Raw genomic sequence first — 23,585 nt, 5'->3', positions numbered from 1 at the left:
TGGCTAGATTTAGGCGTTTCATAATGCTATCGAGTGTGAGATTCCACAGAAGTGGAGAAAGTATTCCCCCTTGCGGACAGCCTCTTGAAGAGTGGCCTGGCCAGCCCTTAATTTGACGATCCTGTGTCTTAGAGAGCTCTCAATCCAGTCACACAGGTCCAGAGGAACGTTATGCTCTAACAAGGCGTCGTTAATTCCGGAGAAGGTAGTTCAGAAACACCTTCCACGTCAATAAAAACCCCCAGGGCGAACTCCTTGTGGTCTAGTGCACCACCGACGAAACTGATCACTGGGTGAAGAGCCGTGAGCGTAGACTTTCCCTGGGTGTAAACATTTTGATTAGAGTCTAGTGGCCTAATACGCAGACAGGAGTCTCTAATGTATCGATCGCAAAGCCTCTCAAGCGCTTTCAATAGAAAGGTGGAGTGCCTAATTGGTCCATAGGACTTCGAAAGGAAGTAATCTTGCTTACCATGTTTAGGTATAAAGTTGACCGTGACTTCACGCCAACTTCCCGGTACGTAGCGAATCGCCAGGCATCCCTGGAAAATATTCTTCAGGTGCGGTAACAGGTCTTCCAGTCCCCATTGTAAAAGGTCCGGTGCAATCTCGTCTGGTCCTGGAGTTTTGAACGGCGAGAATTTTTGAACTCTTTAGCTGCCTACTCATATCGAGTCAACAGCTCAGTTCCTCGTCGGGCTTGGCATAAATGTCTCCTCACGGACACTATAAGGTAAATAAGTACCTTCAAAACATGAATCTTGCTGACTGTCCTCTCTGTCGAGCCTCTGAATAAGATGACGAGACGGTTAAACAGATCTTGTGCGATTGCCCCTCTCTGACCGACCTCAAAATGAGGACCTTCGGTGAGGAATGGCCAACCACAGATGATTTCAAGAATGCAACCTCTAGGAGCTGTCCTAGCTTTTGGCAAAACCTTAGGCTAGTTGATGTGACCAGAGTGTGTAATGGGAGGATGCACAAGGAGCTTAATGGGGCCTAAGTGTGGTGTGAGGTCATGACCAACATCGTCGTCCTAGAAGCGGTCGTCCTCGAGCGACTAACGAACGTGAAGATGGTCGTCTTAAGACAAATGAGTCTTAGAGACAGATTTCGTTCTTTGGCTGCAATTGGTGTTGACTGGATGAGAGATCTGAAGCAGATAGTGTCACGGAGAATGTTTGTACCAGTATGTACCAACGAATTTCATCTTTTAATCTCCACTAATACCCACCTTTACGACGTCTTCCTTTGACGCAACTTTCCAAAACAGCCAGACTTCTATGGAGTCAACATTGGATCGATGAATAGGGTCACATAATGTTTAGCGATAAATCCCGGTTCTGTTTGTGGCAAAATGATCGGGAGATCGAGTTGTCATCCCTGGCAGTTTAAATACACACCGATACATCCACAAGGTTTTACAGCCCGTCATAATTCCCAGGCTAAACCAACTCTCTGACATCATGTTCCAGCAGGATAACGCCCGACCTCATATCGCCCACATTTGTCAGAACTTACTACACGAAGAAGGAGTTGAAATTCTCCCCTAACCTACTCGCACTCTGGATTTATCGAGCATGTGTGGGTTATTTAGGCGTTATGTGTTATTATATTTGGGATCCAAACGGGACAGGCTACAACAAACCTAAGATGAGATTCCACAAGATACCACTGATCATCTCATTCAGAGCATGTCTCGCAGAGTTAGACAGTGTAATAATAATCGTGGGGATGTAACATTTTATTGACATAAATTGTTGGTATATTATTTTTCAATTGCTTTTTGTAGGTTAGGTTGCTTTCGATGTATGTATATATGTAGGAAAGGGGGTATGCTTCCGCATACAGCACCTAGGCCCCAACGGGCTATTTGTACATCCTATAGTAGAGGAGGATTCCTGTACTCTCTCCGGCTACATCAACCCGCCTAAGGAATTTCCGAAGGCTAGGATACAACTCAGAGGTGTGTTCCTGATGCCATTTGTGCTCGGCTATTTCTCTCCGAAGTCTCTCATTCTGAGGTCTTGCAGAGTGGGGCAGTCACACAAGATGTGTCGAATCGTCTCCTCGCTATGTTCGCAGAGGCGGCAGAGAGGACTAACAGTAAGCTTAAGGTTATAAAGATGCTTGTTTACCTTACAGTGACCCGTGATGATTCTCGTTACAGTTCATAGAGCGTTTCTACCAAGCCTTACGAAAGACATGGCTGCCTCTGCTGAGGGATAACATAATACTTCCTTAGACAGATGGCAGCCCTTAACCCTATCCCACCAGTTAATAAACACTTTTTGTGGGTAAAATCGTTAATTATCTCAATCTGAGTTGATAAGGACGGAGCGATTATCAGTTCAGGCGAACATGGCACTCGCTTGGCAGCCCTTTTGGCAAGCCTATCAGCGTGCTTGTTACCTAAACAAGTCGAGTGTCCTTTTGTCCATTGAAGTATAACACAGTTATGCACTGCGACCTTCTCCAATGTCAGATGACAACCCATAACAAATCCTGAGGTAATTGTTATTCTACTTAGGGCTAAAATAGCTTGTCTACTGTCAGTGTAAATTGTGAAAGTCTTACCTACCATGATTGTATGGCAATTAACTGGCCTGTATGACGGTGCGCTTGTACTTTTACCTAGAGGTTCAAATACGTGGAGATACGATTCGGAGATCGTACGAGAAGACTCCGGTTCCAGCTCCTTCCAGTTTTTTTCCTCTATTTCTGTGGAACTTGGGTGGGTGAGATGTTTCTTCGTAAAAATGTGTTGTAGGGGTGTGACGTCCGTTTTACATTCTAGAATTGGTGAGTTGTCCACCATTTCATTCCAGAGAATGGCATTTTTACTATCTCTCCCACCCATTAGAATTACTACAGTCGAATCATGGTCACCAGTGCCACGTCTTGAATGAACAAATGAAGTGGCGTTAGGTTCAACATGTTTTCCATGGCTGCAGTGGGGGTAGTCCACAGCGCACCTGTATTAAGTGCAGCATATGTAAGCATAGGTCGGATTACAGCCGTATAAATCCAGAGGGCATTTTTGGGTGACAAACCGAATGAAACGTACGTTTTTTTTACTCTATTATCTAGGTGGGCTCTCCATGTCATTTTATTGTCAAGTGTGATGCTCAGATATTTGACTTCTTTTGACAAAACCAATAGAATATTAGCAAGGGATGGCATTCTGGGCTTGCTAAACTTCCTCATCCGTGTGAAAAGAATCAACTCTGTCTTCTTAGGATTCACAGAGAGCCTTTGTTCGTCACACCAAGATTATCGATTTGAGAGCTACTTGCATCCTATCAAAAAGCACGTTTATGTACTTGCCTTTGACGAGAATGGTTAAATCATCTGCGTAACCAACTGTAGTAAAGTTGGCTTCAGTGAGGCGTTTCAAGAAGCTATCCAGAGTGAGGTTCCACAAAAGTGGGGATAGTACACTCCTTTGTGGACAACCTCGAGTAACTCCTCCTTGGAGCCTAATATCGCCAGCCCTAAGCTTAACTATCCTATGTTTAAGAGTGTTCTCAATCCAACCACAAAGAGTCTGTGGAACATTATGCTCTCATTAGGCATCGTTAATACCAGAGAAACTTGTTTTATCAAAAATTGCTTTCTATAACTGGTTTTCTGTCCACCTTTCCTTTATTTCGCTTTCTATGTTTGTTAGGATGCTTTTTCTAAGGAGCTTCTTGTCGGACATGGTATTGCCGCATCCACTGCATAGGCGAGGTGGTGCTTTTCTTTCCATGTCGAACAGTATTGCAGATAGCGCATATTCTTGTCTGACATCAGTGTTGATATGCAGGACTATACGGATCTTTGGATCCGTGTTCTTTGTAGTTCTTCAAACATTTAATTATCCGTATCACTTCAGCATATGTAGTTACGTTGATGTCTTGTAGTGCTTGTTAAATTTCTTCAACATACTCGCTCCACCTATTCAAGATATCATTCTCCTTTGGTGTTCTTACATAAGTTTGTTGCTGGATTAAATTCTCCTGTTTGTTCTTTAACTTTTCTATAAAACTTTCTGCATTCATGCTTGTTATTATGTTACATCATTTCTTTTACCTCACTTTTGGCCCGTTCCATCTTCTTCCTGTAACACACTCTGCTTTTCTATTATATTCACCTTAGTCGATTCTTGAAATTTTTTGAAGACACATTTTTCTGTCATCTGATTTGGAGAGCCATCCTACATTCTTCATTTCTATTGTTTCTCTTTTCCCCTGTATATTAATACAGTGTGTTAATTTATTATCGTACCCGACGTCATCATTGCAAGTATGCAACCAATATTACAGTATTTTTATTGCAATACGCGATTTGCGTATTTCACTGTGATATTGGTTGCATACTTGCAATGATGACGTCGGGTACGATAATTAATTGACACACTGTATGTGACCAGCAATTCCATTTACGCTAAAGTGCTAACTTAAAAGATTTACATTAACCTTATTAATTTTCTTTTTAGGTCCATCTACCAAATGGATTAAATGTAATAAAATACAGCGATGATACTGATGTAAAAACAATGATAGCATTGATAACGGAAAGGCTTTCGAACACGGATAGATATTACAAGAATCTTTACTCGATGAGGCTAGTGCATACAACAACAGGAGAGGTAAAATTCTCGCTAATTTATTATCATTTCTTTCTTTAGCATTCTTGGTCCTTCCACAGACGCATTGGTTGCTCCAAGATACGACGATGGGTCAAATCCAAAACAGATATCTTCACAAGCACCCGCTTTCAGAATGGAAATTCGAATGTCGCGTTAGATACCTACCAACGAGTCTCCGGGAGCTCTGCGAGAAAGACCGGATAACGTTTTATTATTTTTTCGATCAAGTTCGACATGATTACCACGCGAGTAATGTGATAATCGAACAAGATGTAGCCGTTCAATTATGTTGTTTGGAGGTGAGGTATTTTTTTAAAGACCTGGCGGCTTCTGCGATCGATAAAAAATCAAACCTTGAATATTTGGAGAAAGAAATCGGAATGAATAAGTTTTTGCCGCGCGTTATCATCGATACAGTTAAACCAAAAACGTTGCGAAAGTCGTTGCAATCAAATTTTAAAAAGTTTAGTCATTTAAATGAAACGGAATGTATGTTTGAATTCTTTCGACTTTTGAAACCCTATTACAAGTACGATGAGGAACGTTTTAAAGTCGATTTGGGTAGCGAATGGTCAGTTCCTGTTGAATTAATTGTTGGACCTCATCACGGAATCTCATACAGCGGCGGACAGATACAAAATTGTAAAATCGCCGAGTTTAATCAGGTTCAGGCAATTCAAACGCTAGTCAGTGATTGTGATAAACACTCGAAAGCCACGCTTCAACTCAGGATTGCGGGCGCTCAAGAAATACTCTTCATTACTTGTCCGAACTTGCCTGTTGCTGAAAGTCTGGCTGATTTAATTGATGGTTACTTTAGGTTACATTCTGGTACCCATAATTCTATATGGAATAGAAAAGGTAAGCACTTAATTAATTAATTAAATTAAAATTAATAATTCAAGTAAAAAAAAATCGTTATTTAAAGATTTTTTAAAAAAAAGGAAGATAATATTTAGGTCACTTTATTTAAATATAGACAACATTTGTCAGTGTTTGACCAACGTTATCTAAAAAAATAAGCTGAATATGAATACTTATCTCATTTAACGCCACACGAGTTTAGACTATGTAATAACGAGTTACTTAAAACCCTGAAAATTGGAATTTAAAAATTAGAATAATTTGAGTTTTGTTAATATAATATTACGTAATTTGTATTTTACAAGCGACTGTTTGGAAACAATTTCCGTGTCCATGCAAAGGTTAGTAATCATTAAAAATGGCATGACGCACTGGACTTATCTAATCACAGCTTATTTATTTCTGCACATTTGCCACCATTACCTTTTCGTGTCGGCTTTATTTAAATCACTTCTTAGATGTTAATTTCCGTTTTGATTTTTTTATTTTCAGAGACTACTCCGGGAAAATTGTTGGGAAACCAGAAAGATAATCTTAATTTTACCGGTACGATGTTATCGGAAGATTACGCGGAAATTGTTGATGAAGAGGGGGATTATTCAACGCCGGCAAGTAAGCAACTAAATTAAATTATTTTTTTTGATAAAAGACGTTGATTTATTTTTTTTTATTCAGCTAAAAATTACGAATTAATTCGTACGCAAATCGAATTAGGTGATATATTAGGTGAAGGTCAATTTGGCGATGTTCATAAAGGAGTTCTAAAGAATAAAGATGGAACTACGGTTCCTGTGGCTGTGAAAACTTGTAAAGGAGATGCGGATCCAGCGAGGACAGAAAAGTTTTTGGAGGAAGCTTGTAAGTTAATTTTGTTATTAAAAATAAATTTGTTAAATTTATTTTTGTTTAAGATATTATGCAAAAATTTGATCACCAACACATAATAAAATTAATGGGAATTTGTTCAGCTTCTCCAGTTTGGATAGTAATGGAATTAGCAAAATTAGGTGAACTCCGCGCTTACCTACAAAACAACAAAAACCAATTAGATCTAAGCTCCCTTTTACTATACGCATTCCAACTATCAACCGCTTTAAGTTATTTAGAATCGAAAAAATATGTCCATCGGGACATCGCAGCCAGAAACGTTTTGGTTAGTTCACATAATTGCGTAAAATTAGCCGATTTCGGATTATCTCGGTGGATGGGTGAAGACCAAAGTTATTATAAAGCATCGAAAGGAAAACTACCCATAAAATGGATGAGTCCTGAGAGTATTAATTTTAGAAGATTTACGACGGCCAGCGACGTTTGGATGTTCGGGGTTTGCATGTGGGAAATTCTTATGATGGGTGTCAAGCCGTTTCAGGGGATTAAAAATAACGATGTGATAGGAAAAATTGAAAATGGGGAAAGATTGGCTTTACCACCTTGTTGTCCACCAAGATTATATTCGTTAATGTCGCAATGTTGGTCTTATGAACCTAGCAAGAGACCTACTTTTAAGGAAATTAAGGAAATATTAAAGTAAGTAATGATTTTAATTACAAATTTCATCATTTCATTAGTAATAAGTGATTAAAATTCATAAAACAGTTTGAATTGAATTGATTTGTATTAAATAAATCAAAAATCATATGATTCTTTTGATGTCAACTCTGCATTCATGCTGAAATAAAACATTCTTTCCAGCGATTAGATTCGACTAGATAATTTTAATTAAGCAGAACGAAATTAACTCTCAGTGATGTTCAAACAATGAACACCTTAGGTATCTTAGGAATGTTACGTTCATGGGCATGTTAGTCTATGGTTCATTCAAAATAAGAAAATAATTACCCCATTAGTACCGTTAAAACTGAAGTAGAAATGAATCCCAGTATGGAAATTGGTCCATATAAAAGCGTTTCAAATTTAAGAACATTTGTGATGAATTTATTTCTCAAACGGTTTTTATGCTAAAAATTGAGTTGTAATTAACTATTAATTTACATGTAGGTATTCCTTTCTTCATAATCACCTAACCCCGAAATTTGCAAAATGACGTGAACATTATTTAAAAAAAACCGGCGTTACACGTAGCAGTGGACTGCTATGGCAGTAAGTTCTAGGGATGGCACGAAAATTCGTCCTTGATACTGTTCCAGCTGATCTCGTCATTTGATTGCAGATCCGATTCCTGCTTTTCAGAAAATGTGCGTTCCCTAAACACTACTTGCAGGGCTTGACAAATGTTTTTGAGCTATTTTGCTTAATTCACGGTACAGTTCTTTATGGCCTTTCCACCAAATGATATGATTAATTTGTTTCAGAAATTTATTTTCACTTTTGCGTCAGTTTTTTGGTTTGATGTGATGATGAATCAGTAGTACCAATAATATCATTATACACCATTGCCATAAAGACTTAATTTCATTTGTAGACAACTGAACAACATTGTCACTATCATTATTATTCGATGAATTGCTCTTAAAATTGAATTGTTGTAGCTTTTAGTGTATTTTGCACTAATATTCCTGCACCAGAAAATGTGTTTATTGAAAAGTATTTTTGTAATGTGGCTACTGAAGGAATAACATTTGAGATTAAGAAATTTGTGGATTATCTGTTTATCTACTTAGTGTATTCTTCAAATGGTGTTAAAATATTTATAGTTGTTTCTACACTGTACAGGGTGTCCAAATTTCGATGGGTTTGCAGGGTATCTCAGTTATTATGAATGATAGAAAGTTGCGGCTTTCGCGAACCTGAGCTACTTTTTTGTGAAACTTACAATGGCGCAAACCAAATTTTCATAGCCCTCTTCGTTTTTGATATACAGGGAGTGTTTGGTGGAATTTGGTTTGGACAGAACGTGGAATTCTATGTAGTTGGTACATCTTGTAAAACTTTTCTTTGTGTTTTCTTTTCTTCCGACCATCATTATGTCGCTCGGCGGCCTGCGCCCTCGGCATTATAAGGTCAAATTGTCTATGTTTTAACTAATTAAGCCGTTTGCGGTTGAGACTCAGTGATTAATATTATATCAACCTGAAACTGAGTATTATATTGCAGCGCGTCGGCTTTATTAAGTAAAGTTGAAGGTCTTTAGACTAATGAAGCCAACGTAGCTGCTCCTTGATGAACCTTAGTATTGCCCTGAGATTTTTACCGAAAGTTTTGTGTCTTAGACGGCCTCTGGCGACGCAATTACACAGTATATGTTCAGCTGTTTCTGACTCGTCGTTGCAAAGTTGACAAGTTTGATCTTCAACTTGTCCAATGTGGAAGAGGTGGTATTTTAGGGGCGCATGGCCGGTCAGGTAACCTGAGAGCATCCTTAGATCCCCTTTGCTGAGGCATAAAACCTTTTGGTTTTGTTTTGCGACGGAGTTATCATACTCTTCCCTTGTCTGTGACCTGGAAGTTCTTTCCAGCGTGAGGCTACCTTTGAGACCTCCCAATTGTTGATTATTTGTTGTAGGTAGCTGTTTTGTAGTCCATAGCCAGGTTGGGGTCCAACAAAGGGCGTGTTCGCTGCCTCTTTGGCCAGCTTGCCCGCCTTCTCATTGCCCTCAATGTTGTTGTGACCTGGAACCCACCATAGGGTAACATCATTGCCCCTAGCGAGTTTTCTCAGGTTGCTGGAACACTCTCTGATCAGTGCGGAATCACACGTGTAGGCCTGAATTGCCTTTAAGGCTGCCCGACTGTCAAAATGTTTATGGATGCACTTTTCTGTCCCTTCTTTAGGTTCAAAGCGGTGCAGAAGTTTATAGTAAGAACTTCTGCTTGGAAAATTGTTATGTATTTAGTCCAGTGATACCCATACCTACTCCGGATTTAACTGTCTTTGAAGCATCGGTGTACCAGGCTAGGGCTCCTCTTTTTAGTTGAGGCCCTCCCTTCGCCCAATCATCTCTGCTTCTAAATATGACCTTATACGGCTGCTTGAAATTGTATTCTGTCGGTATAAGGTCCGTTTTAATTTCAATCAGGTGATTTAGAAACTTAGGTTGCCGTGCATCAACTTGAATGAAGAAACTGTTTTCAGTGATAAGGCACTTGAAGCTGCCTCCTTTTGTATATATAAATGGAGCGGCCAAAGCAGCCGTCGAACAAGATCTCATTGCACCCGTTATGTTAAGACATGCTAATCGCTGGATTTGTGCCAGCTGTTGTTATGCTGTCTTACGTGTTGTTTTTGGCCACCAAAAATTTGCCTATGGCAAATCTGGTTTACCATAATGGCCTTTTTCCTCACCTTATCTAAGTGTGAGTTCCAGTTTAGTTTACTGTCTAGTATTACCCCTAGGTATTTAACTTCTGTTTTGAGGTTAATAGTTCTGCTATCAATAGAGGGTGCTTTTGTTTGTAGCTTCCTTCTCCGAGTGAAAGGGACTATTTCAATTTTATTTGGATTGATGCTGAGCCCAGTGCTTTAGTTGAGTTATGATTCATATTTACCAGGTCATCAGCATACCCCTGAATCTTGACTCCGTTTTTTGATACTGTGTTTATCAAGTCATCAACTACCAGGCACCATAATAGAGGGGGGACATCATCTTAACGCCTTTATAGTCAACGACTCGCCTCCCAGACTGGCTGTGATCTGCCGTCTTTTCAACATGGCTATACACCATTTGATTGTCGACGGATGTATATCTTTTACGTTTAGAGCCTTCTCTATGGATTCATAGGAGGTGTTATCAAACGCACCTTCTATATCTATAAAAGCATATAGGGCTATCTCTTTGGTTGCAATTGCCTCCTCTAAAGTGCTAGTCAAAGCATGGAGAGCAGTAATTATTGATTTTGCTTTCTGGTAAGCATGTTGGCTAGGGTGGAGTGGATTAGTGACAAGCACTCAATTCCTAAGGTTGATCGATTACCTTTTCCATCCCTTTGAAGAGAAGTGAAGTTAGGCTAATTGATCTGTACGCCTTGGGGTCGGCGTTTGAACGCCTACCACATTTAGGTATGAAAGCCGAGGTTGCTTGCGGCCTTCGCGTTATCAACTACAGTCGGCATCATAACTTTATTATACCTTGTGCTTAAACTAGGAAGAATGAATACCTGAAAAGTTGACCCAGAGAGGCAAGGTAACTGTATCGTTGGCGACTAATCTCAAAAAATGTTTTGATATTCAGGGACTCTTAAGAAATATCTATAGATTACTGCAGGATCCAGGTAGGGATTTGCTAAGGTATTTTACAGACATCGTTGGGGACTATCAAAACATTTTAAGTCTTTTGGAGGCACTTATAATACCACTCTTTTAGTTATTTAGCAGGACTTTAACACATAGTACTCTTTCAACTTACCTTACCCTCTTAGCCTACGTACCATGCCGTCTTCACATTCTGTCTTCAATCACATTGTCTCATGTCATAATGACGCAGACCACTATGACAATGATATTCTAGAATCCACTATTTCTCCAAATAAAGTCATTGATTTAACAGCAGAACGCGAATCAGTGACGATGAAGAGTCGATGCAAAAAGTTTTCAATGAATCAAGAAGAATTTTGAGCCTTGTTTAACTATACTGTGGCAAATTGTTTCAGGATTCTTAACAGAAATTCAGTTTGCTCCTACAGGAATTAAAAACTGTCATTTTCGTCAAACCCTTGCGTTGTTACAACGTAATCGTTCCAAGAGAACTTTGTCTGACGATTTCTCCTAAAGTTCATTGTTTCAACACTTTTCAAGCACAAACAGTTATCATGATTTTATGGTAGTTATAAATACTATTCTTATTTCTTTATTCTTATATGCTTGAAATACTATTTTTCTTCTTCAATGGCTCCACAGACCGTTGTCGATTGCTTAATTTTTGACTCCAACTCTTTTTGTCCATGGCTTATCCCTCAATGTCTCGTCTTCTCATCTTGCTTTCGGCTCTCCCCTAGATTTCGCTCTTTACATTCTCCTATTAAGCAGTTGCTTCGATATCCTTCTTTCCTTCATCTTGCCCATTGCAATATCTGGATCTTGATGTACTCTAAGAGCATAGGCTCTTCTCGATTCTTTCTCAGAACCTTCTTCTTGAACTGACGTCTTCAATCTTTGTGTACCAGTTTCTGAGTTAATGTCCAGATCTTATAGACATGTATTATAGGCTTTATGCTCCTACGTATGTCCTTAGATTTGTTTATATTCTTCTTCGTATTTCTCCAGCCTATCTGTCATCCCTCGCCAGCTCCATTCCAAGATATACGAATTACGGGACTATCTCTATGTCATACTCTCTATCACTGCCCACGATTCTGCCTGGTTTAATCTGCATAATTATTTTCATTTTCCCTATATTTGTCTCATCTCCACCTACTTCACTAAGTTCTTCATTTATCTGTAGGTTCAATCTGTATTCCTTTACTTTCTCTCTTCCAACTAGTTGTACTGATTTGTTTTCTGGTGAGATTCAATCGTGCTATTTTCATTTCTCATATGGCATGTTCCAGTGCCAGATTAAACAATGTCAGTGCAAGCCCATCCTAATGAGTGAATAAATATATAACTAAATAAGTTTTTAATGTCTTTCTGAATTATTTTGGAACACTTTTTGACATGTGGTGTGATATTATGATATAAAGGTTATATTTCTGTTTTAAAAATTGTAGGTTGAAACACAATATATACTACTTTTTGTCATATATTATAAAAATTTCTTTGTAATCCATAAAATTTAACCTCCTTAACTTCATCTGTCTTTTTAATTAAATTAATCATTTTTTTATTAGTGAGATTTTACTAGAAGAAAGATCTGCAGCTCAAGAAACCTTAAAAAGAGAAAATAGACGAGTGGCAGCTATGTCATGGGGTTCAGGTGAAGATATGCCCCCTCCACCAAAACCTTCAAGATATCCAATGCAAGGTAAATTTTAAAAAAATCTATCTAAACTCTACAACAAATTATTTATTTTTTCTTATATCATTTAGGCGTTGATTCAGTATCTTTGGCATCTGGTCCAACAACAAATCCAGTGTCGCAAACGTATATAATAGCCAAAAATCCGGAGGTGTTGGCCCATTTAATGAAAGAAAACGAGAACCGCGGATTTTCACCTTCAGCTTATACAACACCAGCTTCGGTATTTAATTCAGTAGCAGTAGAATTCGAAAAGAAAGATGACGTTCCCGAACCGGTCCTAAAAACCATGCCGATCCCGATGCAAAGTCTCCAAAAACTTGATCCCGAGGTCCCCGACGGCCCCCCTCAATCGATGAATCTCGATCAAACTCAAAAACCTGTTCAAACCCAACAACAGAAATCGACCGGAACTTTAGAACGTACCCCGTCAAGATCGAGTAACAGCAGTGGAACCCCAAAAATGGGTTCGTTAGAACGGAAATCTAGTTCCCCAAAAATGAATTCTCTTGAAAGAAACGCCCAGATTGCTAACAGTTCTCACGGTAGCTTAGAGAAAACGGGAATGTTTAGTCCTAAGTTAGGTTCTTTGGAACGAAAATCTCATTCGGGTTCTCCAAATATGGGTTCTTTGGAACGAAATACCCCGATAAGTTCTTCTTCGGGAACTTTTTCTCCCAAAATGGGTTCTTTAGAGCGAAATGCCCACGTAATTTATCCGGATCGTATTCCCAATTATCACCCAGAACCAACTTTGTACACTATTAATGCTGAAAGAACTCAAGTTTTTGAAGAAAGTATTTATGATTTTGGTGGTGCTGACGTTAAAAGTTGCGCTCATAAACAACCACAACCATATTTTATTCAACAAAAATTAGCGACGGCGTTTGTTATTGAAAAGGAAAAAGATGTTCGAATACAGGTTCGAATTTTGATAGCAAAAAGAAATAAATAAAATTGTGTAGCATGTTTTATCTTTTATTTTTTTAAGTTTTTTTCCGTGTTTAGTTCATAAATTTCTTGAGATTTTTTTTGTGTGGTTTTAAACAATTTTTGATTTCAAAGCATGATTTTGCATGTACTTAATGAATGTATTTCTGTAATTTAATAAGTTTGAACAAGATTTATCAATTTACCTCCTCCAAACTCCTACCGATATTGTTTTTTAAAACACATTTTTATGTTGATAAGATTATTTTCTAAGCAAATATTAAATTTATGTTTGCATGAATAATTTTCCTTTCAATAATTCTTTCAACCATAAACAAAGTAAAAAATGTTTTTTCAGTCGACATCATCTCAACAATCTATTTACGGGGATCTTTTATTGGATAACTCTAAATGTCACGACATGGAAAAGTTATTTCTTGAGCACAAACTTAGACAACAACTTAGAGAATCCGAAGAAGACCAACGATGGCTTGCTGAATCAGAAACTAATTTGGTAATTAATTTTTAATTTTAATTTTTGTCTTTTTTAACGAAAATTTATTAATTGTAGAAAAAAAGATTAAGTATTGCGCCCTCCCAAGAACTTGATTCATCGTCAGATTATCCGCATTCGATGGTCTCAATCCCAACTAGTCCTCTTTCAACGTACGCAAATTCGCATAATTTATCCAGTAGTTTGGGCAGCATGTCTTTAACCGGAAATGGAATACAAAGCGGAAACGAATCCCAATCGAGTAGTAAAAATCAATCTCCAGCTGGTTCTGCTACATCTACAATGACCCCAAAACAAGATAGATCTATTACACCAACGACTAGTTCTGATAATGAACGTGAAAAACCAAAGGTAAGAAAGAAATCAATATATAATCAAGAGTATAAAGGTAAATAAAGTAATTACAAGTATAAAGAGTGAATTAAGGACAAGAATATAAGAAAACATAATAACTTTTCTATGTAATTTTGATTTATAGTTCTTGTTATTTCCTTAAATCGCTTGGATTCTGGATTTGGGATGTTACATATGGAGCCTGTATTATATTTAAAGCTTTATTGCGAATCTTGAGGTTGATGACCTTTCCATGAAGTCTTTGAGGTTCTTAGTAATATTAGATTCTAACTTAGTGACATAAAACCTTATGTCACCATTTTCACTAATTTTTAAACAATTTATTTGCAATCTTCTTCTAATTAATTTAGGAACCAAACGTTTTCTGCTGAAGTTATTGTAAGAACTTCCCTTTTAACGTTTTTTTTTTTTATTAGGTTTTGCATTTTGAGCGATTATACGTGAAATGTAAGATACATCGAATCCTTTACATATATTTGAAGTTGCTGTTTTAAATAGATCAGTTATTTTGCTTCTTTTTTTTTGTCAAAATCAACTTTTAACGTTTTAAGGTAATCAATATCTTTTTCTTTCTTGTCTTTAAAAGCAGAACCATTCGCGATGGTTTCATTGCTTCATTAGAAAATACTTAATTATATACATAGAAAACATAATGGGAGTTGGCTGTAATGTGGTGAAATCACAGAATATTGACGGCACTTCTTTTTTATCGACATTGTTGATGAGTTCAATCATATATCAATCATATAATTAACATACCTCAGAAGGTGAACAAAGAGTGAATAAACGGACTTAATAATAGTATAGAAGAAAGTGTGGGAACAAAACGTACAATAATAAAACTAAAGATCGCACAGTGGGACGAAACGCTGTTTTGCTGGCCAGAACTCAATAGCTTTTAAATATTTTTTTTTGTCGAAAGTCATAAAGATGCGAGACTAAATTTATATGTATCTTCCCGAGATGATCTTGTTGTCACCTTCTCCAGATTATTCATTTCCGTTGGTTTGGCAAGGCATACCATATAAGTACAGGGTCAGCCAAACTCGACGCCCCACCTCTTTTATGGAAAACAGGTAAAATTTTCGAAAAAAAAATTTATACCATTTTAAATAGTATTTTCTCAGCTTTAAAAAACATCAGACGTTACAAATTTTGGACGGCGACGCTGGGCGTCGCGACGCATACAAATTTATTTTTTCAACGAACACATTTTTTTCTGTTTAGAAATAGGATGCCCATATAATTTTTAGCAATATTGAATAAAAAAGTTTTTTTATATCTCTAATAGTTTTTAATATATGTATAGCGGGATACGTAAATTAATATTGACGAGCATCGTTCTAGTAATTCTTCCATCATAGGTAGCCATGGATTGAAAATGTATGAACATTTCTTAATTTGACTCAGTGTCAAATAGTCTTGCATTTTCTTAAAAATGGCAAATCACCAGGAAAGGGTTGACATACTTTTAATTTACAGTGAAGCTCGCCGTAATTCAAGGGCAGCTGTCCGACTTTATCGCGAAAAGTATCCAGACCGAGCTGTTCCGGACCACAAGTTTTTTACCCGATTGGAACAAAATTTAAGAAAAAATACAGACGCGTTTTTCTGTAGGAAACATGTTCCTATTAAAAAACCGTATGTATTGATGGCGTCGTTGCTGAAGTTTGTCAGTTTTTTGAAGATAATCCTAGAGCATCTGTTAATATGGCAAGTCAACAATTAAATATTTCCTATTCCTCCATACGTCGAATAGTTAAGAAGAACGAATATTTTGCATACAAATTGAAGAACTTGCAGCTTTTAAATGAAGATAACCGTAATAAACGCATAGATTTTTTAGCGGATATGGCCATATTGGAAGACTACAATAGAAGGATATATAAGAACATTTTATGGACTGATGAGAGTCGATTTGTAAGTAATGGGCTTCCAAATAGGCAGAATGAAAGATACTGGGCCACTGAAAATCCTAATGTGATTAATGAAGTCGAAAATCAAGGCCACTTTGGAATTAATGTATGGTGCGGCATAAGCGATCGATATTTAGTGGGTCCATATTTTTTCGATTACAATTTTAATGGACCAATCTTTCTCCATTTCTTAGAAAATGAAGTGCCCGATTTATTGCAAGATATACCTCTCATGCAGGAAAATGTATGGTTTCAAACGGATGGAGCACCATGGATATCACAATTCTGCAATTGTTACGCAATATATGAACCGCGTATATCCTGAGAGATGGATAGGAAGATCTGGTCCAGTGCGTTGGCCAGCTAAGTCACCAGACTTAAGCTGCCTGGATTTCTTTTTATGGGGCACAATCAAGAACATTGTATACAGTACTCTCACAAATAACGTTGAACATCTTAAACAAAAAATTCGTGATGCTTGTAATACGATAAGTCGTGATACTCTTAGAAAAGTTACTCATAATGAAGTGAGAAGCCGGTTTCAGCACTGTTTGGCGGCGAATGGCGGTCAGCTTGAGCACACTTTGTAGGTGCAACATATTATGTTTCTGTTGTTTTGATTTATTCAAATCAAAATTTATTGTTTTAAGTTTTAAAAAATAAATTTAAAATAAATTTGTTGATTGTCTCAACAAATTCTTCTATACTTTTATTTCGTTGTTATTTTGTTACTATTTAGTTTATTAAAATGTTTTGTAAACCAACTTCCTGATCTATTATATTATTATTTTATATTAGTAAATTTTTAGTCCATGGCTACCTATGATAGAAGATATATCTGGATAACACTCGTCAATATTAATTTACATATCCCGCTATATATTAAAAACTATTAGAGATATAAAAAAACTTTCTTATCCAACATTGCATAGAATTATATAGGCATCCTATTCCTAAACCGAAAAAAATGTGTTCGTTGAAAAAATAAATTTGTGTACGTCGCGACGCCTAGCGTCGTCGTCCAATATTTGTAACGCCTGATGTTTCTTAAAGCTGAGAAGATACTATTTAAAATGGTATACATTTTTTTTTCGAAAATTTTACCTGCTTCCCATAGAAAAGGTGGGGCGTCGAGTTTGGCTGACCCTGTACATAAGTAGATGTAGAAGTCTGTTAACCCTTCCGCGTTCAAGTTAAAAATTTCAATTACTATGTGAGTTGCGGGAATGCGATCTACTCTATGCTATCTACTCTAATGCGATCTTATGACGTACACGTGTACGGCACTCCGCAGTAGAAATAATTTTATGTATGACGTACACGTGTACGGCACTCCACGCGGAAGGGTTAATGTGCTGCGTGCTATTCCATCGATCATTGTAAAAAATAATTGTTTAACACCTACCATTTAAGTGATGGCACTAACTTATCAACTTGGGATTCTATAACAATTTTTTCGAATTATGCAATTTTCGCCGATTAAGTTTTAAAAATTCGTATAAAATCTAGTTCTTGGAATATGAGTATGAAAATTTTCCAAAGTGTTAATAAAAGTGTCCTCTTTCCAATGACCCAACACGTTTTAAAAAATAACTTTTAGTTTTTGAGAAAACAATATTTTAAGTTTTGATAAAATTTTCGATATTGCAATTTTCATCGATAATTTTCAAAATTCGTTATAAAATTCATTTCTTGAAAGATCCTTGTGAAAATATCACCAATTATTAATTAAAGTATCCTCTTTATAATGCAAAAAGCCGTTTTGAAAAATCACTTTTAGTTTTTGAGAAATAAATTTTTGAAATAATCGAAAATTTTTTCGAATTTTGCAATTTTCGTCGATTAAATTTTAATAATTCGTATAAAATCGATTTTTTGAAATATGAGTATGAAAATTTCCCAAAGTGTTAATAAAAGTGTCCTCTTTCCAATGATCCAACCCGTTTTGAAAAATAACTTTTAGTTTTTTGGAAAACAATATTTGAAGTTTTGATAAAATTTTTGATGTTGCAATTTTCATCAATAACTTTCAAAATTCGCTATAAAATTCATTTCTTGAAGGATCCTTGTGGAAATATCGCCAATTAATAATTAAAGTATCCACTTTTTTGAGTTACTTCGTTAGTTAAATTAATATCAAAAAAGTTCATTTTGTATCTTAGAGTAATAATAAAGAAAGGTGCCGATGAATGAAATTTATTAATTTCTTACAATGTTTAAATCAGCGCTATACGTATTTCGAGCTATAAGCTCTTCATCAGGCACGACTATAAGAGACAATTGTGTTAATTAAGTTATATAAGAAATTAATTAATATTTACCGTCAATTAAGGAGTAAAACGAAAGTTAACATGTGCACATCACAACGAAACAGCATTTCAAGCGGATAATGTATAAAATCCTCTACTCAAAAGCGAGTTGCAAAACGAAAATTTTCACAAATTATTTTATTAAGACGACACGCGACTTAATCATCGAACAAATCATTATCACTTTTATTATTAATATGTATAAAATATTCCTCGTAGAGGTCCAGTTCCCTGGATTTTTAAATTTTTTTGACAAGGATAGCGCTTTCCAAAGATTTATGGTTGTTATTCTTTAAATACTTAAAGAAGATGGAAGACTCTTTGGTAAAGTGCTCTTTCATTCTGGTTTTAAGGCTTCTACCAGTTTGGCCTATGTAAAAATGTTCGCATTCATTACATCTTAATTCGTAAACTCCATTAAGTTCTAACTGGTTGAATTTGTGTTTGTTATTAGTAATTAACTGACCTAGTTTGTTATTGGAGGTAAAAGCTGGTGTGAGATTGTGTTTAGAAAGGTTTTTCTTAAATTTAAACTGTAATACAGGATTAAATGAAATTGAAATGTATCTAAATAGGTGGTGTTTTGTAGTGAGGATATAGTAGTTTATTAATGTGATTGTTGGGAACAGTATTATAAATCATCTGTATGTCTTTAAGTTTAAATCTGTTATTAAGGCCTATTTTTATGATGTTTTTGAGTTCTGAAATGTAATTTGGTTTGTTTAACGGAGTATTACAGAGTCGATGGAATGCAAATCTAAAACTGGCCATTTTATGTAGTGCACAGTTATATGAGTCAGATGGTATGATGCAGTCGGTAACGTGTTTTTTTTAAAAATGTTAAAATCGAGATAGTCTTTATCTAAATTTTTGTTGATATTTAAGTCTAAAAAGTTTAATTGTCCATCTTTTTCAAGCTCATTAGTACATTTCAAATCGCATAGATTGTTAAGGATCACAAAGATGTCGTCAACATATCCGCAGTAGAACTTTATACCACCAGTAAAAGGTTCATTTTTATTTGAGAAAAATTCTTTTTCGAAATGATTAACATATGTCAGCGAGTATTCAGGAAATAGGTGAACCCATGGGCAGTCTGTCTTTCATGTAAAAGAATTTATCATCAAATAAGAAGAAGTTTTGTTGACATGTAATTTCTAATAGTTTAGAAAAGCAGTTTATTTCATTGATGTTGAGTTCAAGTTCTTTACTATTGTGAATTAAATGTTCTTTGATTATTGAAATGGTGAAATTGATTGGTATGTTAGTATAGAGGGTTTTGATGTCGAAAGAGATTAGTTTATAATTTTTTAAGATTTTTAAATTTTTTGTCTTATTAATAAGTTCCGTTAAGTTTTTGATATTGTATATGAAGTGATTTTGAAAAGTTTTGAACAGATAAGTTTGGAGTATCTTTGCTAATTTACTGGTGGGGGTGCAGTTGTTACCTATAATTGGTCTTATACTTTGATCTGGCTTATGAAGCTTAATCAAACATTTCATGGTAGGAATCAAAGGGCTCATCTCGTTTGTTTTGTAGTTGGAAACACCAAACTTCACAAGAAGTTGCTGGTTATCCTTTAAGAATTTCTTTAAAATGTTATTATATTTAGTGGTGGGGTTGTATTTAATTTCCACGATATTATTATCAGAAAAAAAAGGCCCTGGCTTTATTGATATATGTCGCTTTATTAAGGATCACTATGCCAGCATTCTTATCGCCTAATGTTACAATCAAATTCTCTTTTTCGATTTTATTATTAAAGTTTTTAACATCATTGTGGTTTATGTGGAATTTGTGGGAATTAGATTTCACGTTGTTAATTATGGAATGATTCTCCGTGAAAACGTTTTTTTATTATATGATTTAACATCAGCTGAGATTCTAATTTGATAGCGAGATCTATGGGTTTTACGTAATTGGGGAAAGAAAATTTGTGTCCCAGGTTCAATATTTCTTGTTCTTTCTGGTGTAAAAGTGACGTTGCTCAAATTTGTATATCGGGGTGCAAATTGAATGTTATCTAAGTCTCTGAGGTTGATAAGGAAGGACTTGGATTATGTAAATCAATCCTTTTGGCTTTAAATGAATTATTAATGTCTGTGACATATTTATGGGGAGAGACTTTTTTATTACTATTAAGAAAATTTGAGTAGCTTTTACTATTTGAAAGAGGATTCTCCACCTTACCCCCGACAATCTTATGAATATTCTTATTACTAGTCGAGTTGTTCTTCTTGTCTTTGGCCAATCTAATAAGTTTTTTCTTTTTTGCTTCTTTGTTCTTCATGGTAGTATTAGTTCGTCGTACCCTATGTAATGTAGCTGTGTTTGTAACGATCGGTGTAAATTGTTCACATCGAATATGCTTTCCCTAAACCCTGGAAAGACTGCCGTTGCGACCGTTTCACTTCGTCGACAAGCCGATGCCAATACTTCCGCTTCAGGGGATGAACAAAAATCCATAAGATTTTTAAGCATACATCTCGACAAAAAATTAACTTTTAATCAACACACCACTGCAATCAAGCTCAGCAGAAATGTTTATGTATTACATATTCTGAGCAAAAACGTATCTTCACCTACGTTAAAAACCGCATATTTCTCTCTGTGCCAGTCTGTTATTGCCTACGGGATACTGGTTTGGGGTAGTGCAGCATCCAGTGATCGAGTTTTTAGACATCAAAGGCGACCAATAAGGATACTTGATAATTTGAAATATAGAGATGACTGTAAAAACTCATTTGTTAAATTAAATATACTAACCTTCCCTTCATTGTATATATTAATATCATGTATATATAAATTTATCACGCAAAAAGATGTGCACAACTACCAGACCAGAGGACGTGATCTGTTGGTGCCTGAGTATTGCTGGCTTTCCAGGAGCCAGAAGAGTTTCAACTGTTTGTCTCTCAAATTTTACAACAAGATTCCAGAGAGAATCAGAAGGCTTCCATTAAACAAGTTTAAATGTAGTATTAAGTCATTTTTACAGAAAAAAGCCTACTGCGCGTGCTCTGAATATTTGAGTGACCAGATTATACTGTCGGATTTTAATCTGTAACCTGTGTACGTCGTATGTGTAGTTTGAATATTTTATAAGTTTGTTCTTTACTTTTTTGCTGTGCAATGTGTGTACCTGACGAGAGTTAATATTTTTTATGTAACACAATAAACTTTGAATTTGAATTTAAATACTTCAGAATGGAGTTGTGGAAGGTTAATTTCTTATAGAGTGTTCTTAGACTGTTTCTGGTCAATTTTACTTCTAGTTCAAATTTTATGTGGTTGTGTTAAATATCGCAATAATGTGGCGATATAGGGTATCACTTCAGAAATGCACCAGAAATTATAACCAGAATGGCCCGATAGATATGCCGGATAACCGGATATCCGGCCGAAGGGGATGCCGAATATCCGGCTTTTCGCAAAATCACTATCTGTTCCATCACTAAAAAATAACTATTAATTTTAATTTATTTAATTTTAGAGAGCCGAACCAACTCCAACAGCAGATTTGGATAGAACAAACGATAAAGTATATGATTGTACAACCCACGTTGTTAAAGCTGTAATGAAATTATCACAAGGAGTCCAACTATCGCACGCCGAAGCTTATTTAGATCACGTTAAAGAAGTCGGGGTTCAACTAAGAAATTTATTAGCAAGCGTCGATAGTATCGTCCCATTTTTTCCAATAACAGCGCATCGTGAAGTCGAATTAGCACATAAAGTTTTATCAAAAGATATGGCAGAATTAGTAAACGCGATGAAATTAGCCCAACAATACAGTAACACAACTTTAGATTCGGAATATAGAAAGTAAGATTAAAAAATAAATAATAATTTGTTTTATTAAACAATTTTTTTAGGGGTATGCTTGGCGCAGCTCATGTTTTAGCGATGGATTCGAAGAATCTCTTAGATGTGGTGGACGCGATGCGAATGAAATACCCGCAAATTAATCCTTTTTCGGGTGCTCCGCCCAATAACCAAAGCGAAATTTTCGAGAAAGATCCAGAAAATAGTATGTACCACGCGAAATTACCTCAACCTGTCAGTTGTACGTTTGTGCAGTATCCCGTTTTTACCCAAAACGTTTCTTCGAGTTCAACAACAACAGCTTCTAATGTCAGTCCAACACAAATCGTTGATAGTTAACTAAATGAAACAAGAAAGTGAATAAGGAAAAATGAATTAACTTCCAAGTAACGTCCTCGAAATGATTTTAAAAAGATTAAATTAAAAAAAAATGAAATAAGAAAAGTATTTAAAAATTTAGAAATTAATTTATTATTTAGAGCAAACAAACTTCATGAAACATTCCATTAAAAAAAATATTTAAAAATTAATGTGTATGTAATGCATTAATTAAATTAATCAGCTTTTCCATAAATCTTTGTGTTCTCTCCATAATTATTATAACCGTAATACTCTATAAGCTATACCGGTTTTGAAGTTTTAGTTTCATACGTAGATGCTCTGTACCTTTTTTATTCTTGTATTTTTTTGTTAATTATTTATATATCTATATAAATGCCTAAATAAATATAATATGTGTTGTGTCTGTATGCTGATAAACAACAAAAAATTTAATAAAAAGCGCCATTAGAAAAAAAAAAAAATTAAAGGGAGCAAAATTATATAAAAGAGGAAAAGATGCGAAATAGTTTAGAATTTTACACCCGCAAAATTTGGAAGAAATAAGAAAATCACAAAGTCATCCATCGTTGTTCATTCATATCGATGTAAAACCGCTTTTTCTTTACGATTTCTACTTTTATCCTTAATTTTTGTTAACTTATAATTTCCGATAAGACTGTATATTGTAATATTTTATTACGATAAACCCGTATAGAGTGTTTTACGTGTTTTTTTACGTAATCTGTATAAAATAACGTCGAAACAAATTGAGCTGAAAATGTACCATATCAGTTGTTTTGATTATTTATTAAAAAAAATTTAAAGAGACTCCAACTTTTTTTCTGATTAAAGAAAAAAAATATAATTAAATCGTTTGATTACTATATTTGAAGAGTGTGTTCTGATTTTACTGTAAGTTATAATAGATTTAATTTGTGAAGATCTAGTTAAACTTTTTGTACACAAAAATGTATTTGTATTATATTGTATATGTTGTGAGAGTGTTTTTTTTTATTATTTTATTTCTGTATGATTTGTTTGCAATAAAAAAATGCAGATATTCATGA

The 23,585-nt window shown here is 35.5% G+C and overlaps 1 protein-coding gene across 8 annotated transcripts in view; it reads left to right on the top strand.

Annotated features, from left to right (window-relative positions):
• LOC111424643 (protein tyrosine kinase 2 Fak) overlaps positions 1-23,585 on the top strand; it is a 109,881-nt gene extending 86,296 nt beyond the window's left edge. For 5 of the 8 annotated variants that reach the window (XM_023058259.2, XM_023058258.2, XM_071197690.1 and 2 more), the window contains 12 exons: positions 4,481-4,633; positions 4,693-5,494; positions 5,803-5,838; positions 5,990-6,109; positions 6,173-6,355; positions 6,409-7,024; positions 12,221-12,354; positions 12,420-13,270; positions 13,637-13,792; positions 13,850-14,143; positions 21,866-22,197; positions 22,248-23,585. In XM_023058259.2, the coding sequence (XP_022914027.1) occupies positions 4,481-4,633; positions 4,693-5,494; positions 5,803-5,838; positions 5,990-6,109; positions 6,173-6,355; positions 6,409-7,024; positions 12,221-12,354; positions 12,420-13,270; positions 13,637-13,792; positions 13,850-14,143; positions 21,866-22,197; positions 22,248-22,536 (3,966 nt within the window). In that variant the 3' untranslated portion in view covers positions 22,537-23,585. Of the gene's footprint in view, positions 1-4,480; positions 4,634-4,672; positions 5,495-5,802; positions 5,839-5,989; positions 6,110-6,172; positions 6,356-6,408; positions 7,025-12,220; positions 12,355-12,419; positions 13,271-13,636; positions 13,793-13,849; positions 14,144-21,865; positions 22,198-22,247 lie in introns of those variants that run through there. The other 3 variants (XM_023058260.2, XM_071197693.1, XM_071197691.1) reach the window with 3 other exon arrangements.

Source organism: Onthophagus taurus, chromosome 7, assembly GCF_036711975.1.
Source record: "Onthophagus taurus isolate NC chromosome 7, IU_Otau_3.0, whole genome shotgun sequence".
In the NCBI taxonomy this organism is placed as follows: Eukaryota; Metazoa; Arthropoda; class Insecta; order Coleoptera; family Scarabaeidae; genus Onthophagus; species Onthophagus taurus.
This window is presented reverse-complemented; position numbering and strand designations above follow the sequence as displayed.